General features: G+C 40.9%; 1 protein-coding gene across 1 annotated transcript in view; it reads right to left on the reverse strand.

Annotated features, from left to right (window-relative positions):
• LOC129829298 (nephrocystin-4-like) overlaps positions 1 to 10,793 on the reverse strand; it is a 56,888-nt gene extending 46,095 nt beyond the window's left edge. Inside the window, exon 1 of the mRNA XM_055890980.1 lies at positions 10,490 to 10,793. Coding sequence (XP_055746955.1) covers positions 10,490 to 10,511 — 22 coding nt within the window. The 5' untranslated portion in view covers positions 10,512 to 10,793. The remainder of the gene's footprint in view (positions 1 to 10,489) is intronic.
• Between the last annotated feature and the right edge of the window lie 3,011 nt (positions 10,794 to 13,804).

The raw sequence follows: 13,804 nt of genomic DNA on the forward strand, positions 1-13,804 counted from the left end.
TTTTAAAGTTGGTGGTTACTACTGGTTTCAGATTGTGAGGGAAACTGTCTGCCATGTTTGGTGTTTTGGTAAGGGTTCGGAGTGACGTATCGCATCTAAGAAGCCTCAACCAATCATTTTGCGACATGATATGCGATAACCATACATCCCTAAGAAATATAAAAAAGAGAGAGAGAGAGGACTAAAAAGGCAGGCACATGGATTTTATGTTTTGGTGCAGTGGGGAAGCCTTGGGGTTCTCTCTGAGCCCCAGGAAGAGTAGCTAAAGAGTAGCTGCTGCTTTTTCAACAGTGAATGGGGATCCTAATAAAATACAAAAAAGCTTTGCTGTGAACCCCTAATAAAAGTAAATACAGCAATTAAAGCTGTTTAAAAGTTTGGTTCTTCTGTCATTAAAAGTTCTACCTGTGAAGGAGTAAATGATGTGTCCATAAACATGAACATCCTCATGATGTCAATGCCTCAATTCTACGGAGAGAGAAAGAGAGAGAGACAGGGAGCGTGTGAGTGAGTGAGAAGACTTAATAGGAGCCTTTTCTTTCTGCCTTAATCACTTTGTTTGTGAGTCATTCTCTTTGCCCGATATTAAAACCAATCCATCGGGACCTATGCAATTTCACTGATCTCCCCCGCTGCTCGGCTAGAATCCCTGAGACTTTATTTGGAGATCAAACAGCAACTTGCCACTCATAAACACCAACATGAATGCAATGCATCGGTGCAAATCAAATCAAAAATGGATATGCCTCTTGCAGCCTGACAGAAACCAGACCGTAGTCACTTAATAATCCTGATAAGATATATGATGTGTACCGACCTCCTGGGGCTGATGGGATCTGAAATATGGAATTAATGAAGGCCTACAGTATGCGTCTGTGAATGCAGTATTTCTGCTGCTCAATGGTGTTTGTGAATAACATCCGTGGCAGGTAGCTTAGTGGTTAAGAGCGTTGGACTAGTAAGCATAAGGTCGCTGGTTCAAATCCCGGAGCTGACTAGGTGAGAAAAAGGTTGATGTGCCCTTGAGCAAGGCACTTAACCCAAGTTTCTCTGGATAAGAGCGTCTGCTAAGTGACTAAAATATAACAGGCATGGGGTTAATTAAATTGCATTCAGTCAATTCAGGATTATTTGAAAAATACCTTAACTGAAAATGACCATTTGCTTTGAGCACAAATCCTAAATTGACTGCGTTACTGGAATTGACCCCAACCTTTGAAGAAATCTATTTACTCACTTTTATTTTTATTAAGCAGCTGACAAATTCTTAGTGCTCAAACATTGCAACATTCTTAATAGCTTGTCCTCGGAGGGGTCTAATGTGAAATGCATAATGGCATATTGCATCAAAACAATATTGGCCAATAGCTACTTAGCGACTGAGCCCATTTAACAGCTAATTGAGTGTCAGCTCTCCCTTGAACAAATTCCTTATAACTAGTCTAAAGACTGCTGACCAATGGAAGCCTTCTTAAGAATGGACTTCCATTTCCAAAAATTATTGGCCTAGCCCGTGCCCCTATAGATCTCTATTTTCGGCTGGCGTTAAGGCACGGGTGTCAATGCACATTCGTTGGGAATTCTGACCTGATAAAGGGGAATGTACACTTTAGGAAGTAAATCGAAGCAAAGAGATCCACTAATACTAAAAACATGTGCATTTAACGTAAAAACATCTCTATATTTAGTATTTTGATCGCCGACAAGGTTTATTTGAGCTACGGTCAGCGCCATTTTAAATTGCCATAGTAACGACTGACGCCAGTGCGTCACTGGCAGGCATCAGCAAATCGTCTGTGGTATTGAGTTTTGCACGGAGAGTGAATGAAGAGAGTGAGGTTAGGGGCGGACAACGAAGATGGTAAAAGCAAGTTGTAATTCAAACATGAACTGTATAGCGCCAGGCTGTATGAATTGGCTCCAAAAAATCCATCTGTAAACTACCATCGGCTTCCCAAGGACCTACAACTTTAGAAGAAGTGGCTCCATGTCCTGAAGAGGAAGGACGTGCCAGCTTGACCTAGCAGGATCTGCAGACAGCACTTCGCGGAGGTAGACTTTGCAATGAAGGCCACTTTCGATGCGGAAACCGGGAGTTTCCGACTGGAAAGGAGTCATAGGCCTACGTTGAAGCCCTCTGCTTGTGCCTCCATTTGAAATTTAGGGTTATGGTGTAGGGGTTACCGACCGACCATCATGAACATCACTGATTTGAGTAAAGCAAAAGCAACTGAATGGAGGAGGCGACACGAGTAAATGCAATGGAGCCTGAGGTAACATTAAACACTCATGACTGTTGTTGACTAGGCTAGCGTTAGACACTGGACAACTTTATTGCAACTCTAGTTGAAGGTAACTAGCTAATTGCGTCTGAAGTGTTTTGTGTAACACCCCCCAGCAAATAACGTCAGCAAGCAACTCAACGAAAATTCCAACACAGTTTCGTGTCCCCGTTATTAGGCAATGTTACTAGTTGTAGCTAGCTTTCACCTCAGATAGTCAAGTACTGTAATACAGTTTGACAGATTTGTTTTTGTAATGTTTTGTTAGCTCCACCTCATTTAGCTAGACTGAAGTTGACAAAGCTAATGTTTGCTGAAAAATAAATGTCCCTGTGTTTGCTGTGTGTGTGGGGACAAAGCATACAATACGGGTAGCTTGTTAATGCCAACTGATATACAGTGGGGCAAAAAAGTATTTAGTCAGCCACCAATTGTGCAAGTTCTCCCACTTAAAAAGATGAGAGAGGCCTATCTCCTGGTAGCGCCTCCATGCTCTGGACACTACGCTGACAGACACAGCAAACCTTTTTGCCACAGCTCGCATTGATGTGCCATCCTGGATGAACTGCACTACCTGAGCCACTTGTGTGGGTTGTAGACTCCGTCTCATGCTACCACTAGAGTGAAAGCACCGCCAGCATTCAAAAGTGACCAAAACATCAGCCAGGAAGCATAGGAACCTAGAAGTGGTCTGTGGTCACCACAGAAGTGGTCTGTGGTCATCACCTGCAGAACCATTCCTTTTTTGGGGGTGTCTTACTAATTGCCTATAATTTCCATCTTTTGTCTATTCCATTTGCACAACAGCATGTGAAATCTATTGTCAATCAGTGTTGCTTCCTAAGTGGACAGTTTGATTTCACAGAAGTGTGATTGACTTGGAGTTACATTGTGTTGTTTAAGTGTTCCCTTTATTTTTTTGAGCAGTGTACTATCGATCACTTTGGGGGAGCGGGATGGTGTTCTGAAAATGGAGAAGGAGCAGGCCATTCAACAGCGAATTCAAAGATACACCCATCCATAAAGGGAATCGGAGTGGAATTGTTTTAATGCAGTTTTTTTTTTACCCGTTTCAATCGATGTGCTACCTTGTCCCGGTTCTGCTGTTTCGATTTTCTCTCTCTCAACCTATGAATGCTCAGCTACGAAAAGACAACTGACATTTGCTCCTCAGGTGTTGAACTGTTGCACCCTCTATAACCACTGTGGTTATTATTTTGATGTAAAAAGGGCTTTTGTAAAATACATTTGATTGATTGTTTGCTGTGCTGGATGTTGTGTATTCACTAACTCTCTGAGTGATGGGCCATTTTTATAGTGTCTAACATATGTGTGTATTTAATCTCCATCTTAACTTTTAAAGTGGCAATCAGCAGTAGAAACAAAGTGTCTCCCTGCTCCTCTTTCAGTAAAAAGCTGAGGGATGGGGCTGGAGAAATGTAACCACTCTCAAATTCATAGACGGGGCGATAGATGAAAGGACTGACCATCTATGAAATCAAAATTGCAATCATGTTTCTATGATCTATTTCCACTACCATCTACCCAGTTCGCTTTGGATAAAGCCGTCTGCTAAATGGCATATATTATTAAGGTCTAATTTGACTCTGCCAACTAGCTACCCAGTGGAGTTACCATTCCTTTCCAATAGATGGCAGCCAAAGCTAGTTCAAGTCACTACTCTAGCACAGGGACATGGGATTAGTGCTCACAGAAAGTAGTTTCATTTTTTATTGAACCTTTATTTAACTGGGCAAGTCAGTTAAGAACAAATGCTTATTTACAGTGACGGCCTACACCGGCCTAACCCGGACGACGCTGGGCCAATTGTGCGCTGCCCTATGGGACTCCCAATCACGGCCATCTGGTTATGCTTGAACCTGTTGTTATACTGAACAAGCTAACTAATACTTTATTTTACATAAGGCTCAGGCATTATGTCTATGTCTTAGGCTAGATTTACTAAATTAACTGGTTTTATTCAATGCCTTTGCTTCTGGCTATGCGCGCCTTGGAATAAACGACACACGCAGAGGATGAGACGCCGTACACCTCGTCCAATTCTCCCTTGTACCCATAGGGTGAACTGGTGATAAACTGCCAGCCTGAATGCTCTGCAAACAAAATCATGAGAAAAGTTAGTCTGATACCTAAACCAAATCACAATGTATTTATAAATGATATTGAATGATATTTCATGAATCATGATGCTGTCTGCGATTCGAACTCTGGTCGTCTAATCTAAAAGTGAATGTGTTACCAACGCGCCAAACAGCGCTGATGATAAACATCGTTATAGGATATATATATAAAATTACAGGATACATAGAGATAATATATATATGAATAAACATAACAAAAAAAGAAACTCATCCTCTCATTGTCAACTGCATTTATTTTCAACAAACTTAACATGTGTAAATATTTGTATGAACATACAAAACAAGATTCAACAACAGACATAAACTGAACAAGTTCCACTGACATGTTACTAACATAAATAGAATAATGTGTCCTTGAACAAAGAGGGGGTCAAAATCAAAAGTAAATCAGTATCTGATGTGGCCACCAGCTGACTTAAGTACTGCAGTGCGTCTCCTCCTCATGGACTGCACCAGATTTGCCAGTTCTTGCTGTGAGATGTTACCCCACTCTTCCACCAAGGCACCTGCAAGTTCCCGGACATTTCTGGGGGGTGGCCCTAGCCCTCACCCTCCGATCCAACAGGTCCCAGACGTGCTCAATGGGATTGAGATCCGGGCTCTTCGCTGGCCATGGCAGAACACTGACATTCCTGTCTTGCAGGAAATCACACACAGAACGAGCAGTATGGCTGGTGGCATTGTCATGCTGGAGGGTCATGTCAGGATGAGCCTGCAGGAAGGGTACCACATGAGGGAGGAGGATGTCTTCCCTGTAATGCACAGCGTTGAGATTGCCTGCAATGACAACAAGCTCAGTCCGATGATGCTGTGACACACCGCCCCAGACAATGACTGACCCTCCACCTCCAAATCGATCCCGCTCCAGAGTACAGGCCTCGGTGTAACACTCATTCCTTCGACGATAAACATGAATCCGACCATCACCCCTGGTGAGACAAAACCGTGACTCGTCAGTGAAGAGCACTTTTGCCAATCCTGTCTCGTCCAGCGACGGTGGGTTTGTGCCCATAGGCGACGTTGTTGCCGGTGATGTCTGGTGAGGACCTGCCTTACAACAGGACTACAAGCCCTCAGTCCAGCCTCTCTCAGCCAGTCTGAGCACTGATGGAGGGATTGTGTGTTCCTGGTGTAACTTGGGCAGTTGTTGTTGCCATCCTGTACCTGTCCCACAGGTGTGATGTTCGGATGTACCGATCCTGTGCAGGTGTTGTTACACGTGGTCTGCCACTGCGAGGACGATCAGCTGTCCGTCCTGTCTACCTGTAGCGCTGTCTTAGGCTTCTCACAGTACGGACATTGCAATTTATTGCCCTTGCCACATCTGCGGTCCTCATGCCTCCTGGCAGCATGCCTAAGGCACGTTCATGCAGATGAGCAGGGACCCTGAGCATCTTTCTTTTTATGTTTTTTCAGAGTCAGTAGAAAGGCCTCTTTAGTGTCCTAAGTTTTCATAACTGTGACCTTAATTGCCTACCGTCTGTAAGCGTCTTAACAACCGTTCCACAGGTGCATGTTCATTAATTGTTTATGGTTCATAGAAAAAGCATGGGAAACAATGAAGATCCGTGAAGTTATTTGTATTTTTACTAATTATCTTTGAAAGACAGGGTCCTGAAAAATGGACATTTCTTTTTTTGCTGAGTTTATATAGAGCACCTACCCACTACTGATATTAACAAACAATTTATAATCAAGCTAAATTTCACAAATGATTGAACTGGCATATCAGCTGCTGACTGGTCGAGTAACCACTTCTGCCAGGAAATCCTTCATAAGGATTAGTGACACTAAATACATCGCCATCCAAACAGACTGACAGGAACCTCTGACTGGATATAATACAGCCATCATTCGCTGGGATTTTGTGCTGTATCGCGACCATCTCTCTACAACATACTCATACTCTAGCTAGCCATTACTTGGCAGCATCCCCACTCACACCAGTTTGTGGTTGCAGTCCAAAAACTTAAAATACACACCCTACCTCCTCTGCCCTCAAATTAAGTGGACACTTCTGATGACGTGTCATGACGTCTGACGAGTATACACTTGAAGGGCAAGGGAGGGAATGATTTTTTCAATGGACCGCCCTTGCCCGGAAATTCATCATTCATTCATCCCGCGATGATTGTGTTTTCAGCCACCAGCACCTTGTGGGTGCTTTATATGCGCTACAGTCAATTATGATTGCATGTCTACTTATATTAACTATATAATTGAGGAGAGGCCAAGATGGCGGCTTGAACAGACGCTTTTTTACAGAGTTCCGCACCAAACTTCAGAAAGATTGTGAAAAAAAAAAAAGTTTACAGTCATTACTATTACGGTCTTTATTTGTTCAAGATATAAGAACTTTCCTGTGACTGGAATAATAATTGGATAATTTATTTTGACATGTCCATGCGAAGTCGTGACAAATAAAGGAAGAAGCTAGCTGTTCTATCGCTAATCAACAAGAGAGAAACGTGCTTACAGACAACTGCCATAACAACGCTTGCCCTATGGATAATATCATGCTTTCGAATGCTGTTGAAGATGACGAGATCCCCTCTTTACTGGTTACTCTGTGCAAACCTCCACCCTCCAAAACACCCAACATGAACTCTGACATCGTGGCTACCTTCTCCTTAATCATCAACTCCAGGTCTGACGCCATTGAGAAAATGGTAGGCATGAACACCATGGTTATCGAAGGCTTGAAAAAGACTGGACTTTGCATGTGGTGAAATCAAGGATGTGAAAACGAGTGGCAAAAGTTGAAAAAAGTGTGGAAAAGGTGGAAAAGAATAACAATGTCTACCATAGACGTCTCACTGATCTGGAACAATACAAAAGAAGAACCTGAGACTCTACGGTGTGCCAGAGGTGGAGAATGAAGATGTGCGACGAGAGGCCATCAGCATCTGCCAAGAAGTTATGCCTGCAGAGATGAACAAAGTTGGTGATACCATTAACGTTGCGCATCGCCTCAGCAAGAAGCAACAGCAAAACGATTCAAGACCAAGGGGTATCATCATCCTCTTCACTGCCAGATTCTACAGGGATGCTGTCTGGAAAGCTGCTAGGAAGAACGCCTTCCTTCAGAGCCATGGTCTGCGTTTCGCCGAGCATCTCAGCCCGGAGGACATAGAAAAAAGGAACAAGTTGTGGCCAACGATCAAGAAAGCACGAAATGAGGGAAAGGCTGCTTACTTCGGAGGACGAGGCTTCATCAACATTTCAGAAATCCATATTCCTCCCTAGTATCTCACCCGAAGGAACAGATTGATGGTTTCAGCCATGGTATTCTCATTTTCCTTGTACTGATTAACGTTACCTAACAAGCATCAGGTGACTATTTTTCAGAATACTCAGGTACCTCAATGTATTAGTTTGTTCTTGTATGACCAGACCAGAAGGCCTATTATGTTTACAAACTTACGAAGAAGACTGGAAGTTGTATTTACTGTTTTAAAGGGCATACAGGTCTGCTCTGACTTTACACGGTTATTGTTCCATTTAGTTATTAATACTTATTTCCAAGTGAAAAAGGTCTTAGGAACCTGTATATGTAAAACATTTATTCTATTTTTTTTATGATCACTTAAAATAGTAGGTACCCTTTTATTTAAATTATTATTTTGTATTTTATTTCTCAAAATAGTTCTTACACTAAAAATGGTTTTTAGTCTCTCTTACTACAGAAAACCCTTGGTTTAGTCTTAACATAATTTTCTGTTGAGTTGAATTTCAAAAGCCGGATAACAACTAGCTCAGAGTTTATGGTATAAGCTATTTTAACTTTAAGTTGACTTAAATGGTGCAGATCTCGGTTCCATATCACTTACGTTCACTGCTCTTATGTTTTTGACTCATCCTACAGTTTATACTTTCATGTAATCTTTGTGGTTTTGTCTTTGTAGTTTCTCTTAATGCTAGGGGGTTACAAAACAACGTGAAGTGCAAGGCCTTGTTTTTATTTGCTAAACAACTTCGAACAGATTTTTGCTTTTTTCAAAAGTCTGACTCAATGTCTGCTAATGCCAACTTCTGGAGGTCACGGTGGGGCAACGATATTTGGCTTTCCCATGAATCTGAATGCTCCGCTGGTATCACTACAATGAAAAATACCTTTGGTGGTAATATTCTACACTCGGAAGGTGACCCCTTTGGTCACTTTATTTGTCTTGTGATCAGTTACAATGACATTACGCTCATTACTGTAAACTCCTATAACACCAAACATGAGAGTGATGAGTTGCTTGAATCTATAGAGAAACATATACTTCATTGGTTATCTAAATTTTCCAATTCGTTATTATTGATAGGAGGGGACTTTAACATTACTATAGATAATTCAACTGATAGATGCCCCCCAGGTAGACCAACCAATCAGAATTTGGGTTTAATACTTTTTATGGAAAAGTTTGATCTTACTGATATATGGAGAAAGCGTTTTCTGGCCGACAGATCCTTCACTTGGAGTAACAAAACAGGTTCCAGACAGTCCAGAATAGATTTTTGGCTAATATCCAAATGTATTGATAGTGAGTGTGTTACTACAAATATTTGTACTACTCCCCTCACAGACCATAGGGCCATTTACATTGATATCAAAATATGTATCCCTGATACCAATCTTGGTAGAGCATCCTACTGGAAGCTAAATAGCTCGTTATTAAATAATGATATAGTTAAGATTGAGGTTAAAGATCAGCTTTCACACTTTTGGGATGGCTTGTGAAGAAAAATCTTATTGCAAGAATAGGGAGTTCTTTAAATTTGAGGTGTCTAAATACCTTAGAAAATATGGTAGTAATCTTGCTAAGACCAGAAGAGCTGAGGAGGAAAGGGTGATCATTAAGATAACTTTCTGGATAATATATATAGAGAGAGATTCAATAAACTGGATAATATATATAGATTAAAAGCAGAAAGAGCCTTTATTAGATCTAGGAAAAAATGGATTGAGGGAGAACAGAATTCATCCTATTTCTTTAGACTTGAGAAATTTCACTCTACAAATAACACTATCCATAAATTAAACGTTGATGGTGTTATTACAGATGACCAGAAATGAATCGCTAAATACTGTAGCAATTTTTACAGGAAATGGTATAGCTCTACGTACTGTCAGGAATCCACAGATATGTTTTTTGACTCACTGAATAATGTTCACTCTGTCAGTGATACAGAATCTAAACAGTGTGATTAACCCATCAAAGTTGAAGAGTTGCATCTTTTTTTGGCATTGTATTAATGTAAGGAAACTGTGGCAAGACATCAGTAGATTTATAACTAAACAAATTTATGATGATTTTACTGCTTGGATTATTTACCTACGATAGAAATAAGATGACACAATTGTATGTAATTAACATTAATTTCATTATTCTTTTGGCCAAATTTCATTCACAAATGTAAATTTACAAACAAAACACCACATTTTCTTACTTCACAAAAATACATTTAACTATATTTGAAGACAATTAAATACTCCACTAACAAAAAAGCTGTTAGAATTATAATTGTATGTATGTATGGTTATTGGGTAATGTGATATTGTACCCCCTAGCCCAATTGTCCTTTGTATATTATTTATATATTCCTGTGTTCCCACATGTGTACTTCCTGTATTGATTTGTTGATGATAAAAAATAAATACAAAAAACTACATATATATTTTTTTACCTTTATTTAACTAGGCAAGTCAGAGCAAATTATTATTTTCAATGACAGCCTAGGAACAGCCTTGCTCAGGGACAGAAAGGCTGATTTTTACCTTGTCAGCTCGGGGATTTGATCTTGCAACCTTTTGGTTACTAGTCCAACGCTCTAACCACTAGGCTACCTGCCGCCCATATAGTTATTAATATACGCCTACTGTATGATAGCTAGCAAATGAAGGAGATTGAGATGGCCTGCCTAGCTGCAACTTCTGAAGAAGGAAAATGTTTAATTTCTACAATTTCCAAAAGCTAACCAGACAAAAACATCATTACTATACGAGACGTTTGTACCGTCATGTGCATCAGTAGCAAACTTTTTAACCTTTTTACTTACACTTGTATGTTGACTTCTCCATTGATGTTGTTTGTAAGTTTTGGCTGACTTTTCTTAGCGGATGTACAATCGTCGTGAATTGAACTGTGGGGAGTTTCAGGCCCCGGAGTGAACATAATTCTACACTCACAAACTCGACTAAAAACGAGGGCTGAGGGACTTATGTTGTAAACTTCCCTTGCTTGGTTAATCATTTGGACCGCCCGCCAAGATGGTGACGGGGATTCCCCCAAGGGCATAACGCGAGGGTAAATTGACGAGGGTGTGTCTTTTGAGTTGAACTGAACGAAGTTATTCTTCTATGATATCATGGTCCGCAAACAAATGTTTAAAGTGCATGCCGCCACCTACTGTGTTGGAATGTACTATCAACCATGATTTGCCAAATTCTGTACTACCATGAAAATAAAATTCAAAACCAAATAAATCCTTAATTTCTACCACACCAAAGAAACTCCCTAACCTCATTAAGCTTTATGTACATCATGCTGAAACACTCCACCCTTGAGTCATATTGATAACCTTACCAATAAAAGCTATGAAGTCAACTTAATTAATTATAAAAGTGTCCATTGACACCACACATTCATGAGCACAATATTTCTTAAGGCCTCGAAACCATGCCAGACCCGACAGTAGGTCCACTTACTAAAGGTACATCCATGTAAGCTTAATCAGTCGGCACTGTAGATCAACCAATCTGTTTTACTGCCTCCGAAAATGACTGTGTTCGTGCTAACGTTTTCTTCTTTAAGGTTTTATGGCAGATTACATCTAGTGGTGTATTGCCACCACCTACGGGGTTGTTCATGCAAAAAAAATATGTTTGAATTTAAGTGTTTTTAAATATGATGTAGTTTGTTGATTAAAAATGACCAACCAAACATATAAAAAATGTTTATATAATTATTTGAAGAAAAAAATAATACAGGCGTTGTCGTGTTATGCATAAAGTAGGCAATTTGAGTAACGGGAGTACCCTACGGCTGTACCAAAGATGTTTTATATCTAACTCAAGATAGACCAGAGCCTGTCATTTCCAAAGGGAGCAAATTAATCAGTGGGCAGAAAAAGCAAGGAGGTGGACAGAGCCAAGCACACGCTAGTGAGGTCCTATTGGCGCGTTCATACTCTGTGAGTGCGCGTGTGCAATAACTCAATTTGCCCTTGCGCTTCTTCTAAATAACGCTTCTTTTTTTTTTACTTTGGCAAAGGGTAAAGTCTATAAAACGTAGTCCACCCTGTTTGCTACAAATTTTAGTTTTGGAAACAGAAAAACTGTATGGATATCAAATGTTTAATCGATAAGAAAATTAGCCGGCCACCTGACTTCCTCTCATCACCATATTTGATAGTGAGTGGACACACAAACCGGATGCTTCAAATTTATACATCCGGTAAAATATCTGGCTCATTGTTCAATCTGTGGATGTACCCTACTAGGTGGCGTGGTCACGTTAAACCTTGTAACACCATTATTGATATAATGTTCATATTTGAAGATTGCCAAAAGAACAGTCTCTTTGGAAAATGAAAGGAGTGACAGAGAGTGGAATGTAAAACCTGAACAGAGACGGCAACCAGGCTACTTTTTATCTGCATCTGCCTCAGGATATTTTAAGCAGCCGTGACAGTTTATAATTTAGAAGTCAACTGTGTGCACGTGCTGTTCTGAAACACTAGATGGCAGTATATTGCACACTGCACACAAAACGAGGTGGAAACTGAGCTGCACTTCCTAACCTCCTGCCAAATGTATGGCCATATTAGAGACACATATTTCCTTCAGATTACACCAGACCCACAAAGATTTCGAAAACAAATCCAATGTTGAGAAATTCCCGTATCTATAAGGTGAAATACCACAGTGTGCCATATTTGTGACTTGTTGCCACAGGACAAGGGCAACCAGTGAAGAACAAACACCAATGTAAATACAACCCATATTTAGTTTTTAAACTTTGTTTCCATTGAACATGCCATACAAATAAAGGCATTTCAATTAATTATATGAAGAGTGCCTTGGTCCTCCTTTCGTTTTGATGACCAATTTAACCCTTTAACCAAAGAGCACCTTCTGTCTACCAAAATGTACTATCGTACAGTCGTAGCAAAAAGTTTTGAGAATGACACAAATATTAATTTCCACAAAGTTTGCTGCTTCAGTGTCTTTAGATATTTTTGTCAGATGTTACTATGGAATACTGAAGTATAATTACAAACATTTCATAAGTGTCACAGGCTTTTATTGACAATTACATTAAGTTGATGCAAAGAGTCAATATTTGCAGTGTTGACCCTTCTTTTTCAAGACCTCTGCAATCCGCCCTGGCATGCTGTCAATTAACTTCTGGGCCACAACCTGACTGATGGCAGCCCATTCTTGCACAATCAATACTTGGAGTTTGTCAGAATTTGTGGGCTTTTGTTTGTCCGCCCGCCTCTTGAGGATTGACCACAAGTTCTCAATGGGATTAAGGTCTGGGGAGTTTCCTGGCCATGGACCCCAAATATCAATGTTTTGTTCCCCGATCCACATAGTTATCACTTTTGCCTTATGGCAAGGTGCTCCATCATGCTGGAAAGGGCATTGTTTGTCACCAAACTGTTCCTGGATGGTTGGGAGAAGTTGCTTTCGGAGGATGTGTTGGTACCATTCTTTATTCATGGGTGTGTTCTTAGGCAAAATTGTGAGTGAGCCCACTCCCCTGGCTGAGAAGCAACACCACACATGAATGGTCTCAGGATGCTTTACTGTTGGCATGACACAGGACTGATGGTAGCGCTCACCTTGTCTTCTCCGGACAAGCTTTTTTCCGGATGCCCCAAACAATCGAAAAGGGGATTCATCAGAGAAAAGTACTTTACCCCAGTCCTCAACAGTCCAATCCCTGTACCTTTTGCAGAATATCAGTCTGTCCCTGATGTTTTTCCTGGAGAGAAGTGGCTTCTTTGCTGCCCTTGTTGACACCAGGCCATCCTCCAAAAGTCTTCGCCTCACTGTGCGTGCAGATGCACTCACACCTGCCTGCTGCCATTCCTGAGCACACTCTGTACTGGTGGTGCCCCGATCCCACAGCTGAATCAACTTTAGGAGACGGTCCTGGCGCTTGCTGGACTTTCTTGGGCGCCCTGAAGCCTTCTTCACAACAATTGAACAGCTCTCCTTGAAGTTCTTGATGATCTGATAAATGGTTGATTTAGGTGCAATCTTACTGGCAGCAATATCCTTGCCTGTGAAGCCCTTTTTGTGCAAAGCAATGATGACGGCACATGTTTCCTTGCAGGTAACCATGGTTGACAGAGGAAGAACAA

The sequence above is a fragment of the Salvelinus fontinalis genome, chromosome 31 (assembly GCF_029448725.1).
Source record: "Salvelinus fontinalis isolate EN_2023a chromosome 31, ASM2944872v1, whole genome shotgun sequence".
NCBI classification, from domain to species: domain Eukaryota; kingdom Metazoa; phylum Chordata; class Actinopteri; order Salmoniformes; family Salmonidae; genus Salvelinus; species Salvelinus fontinalis.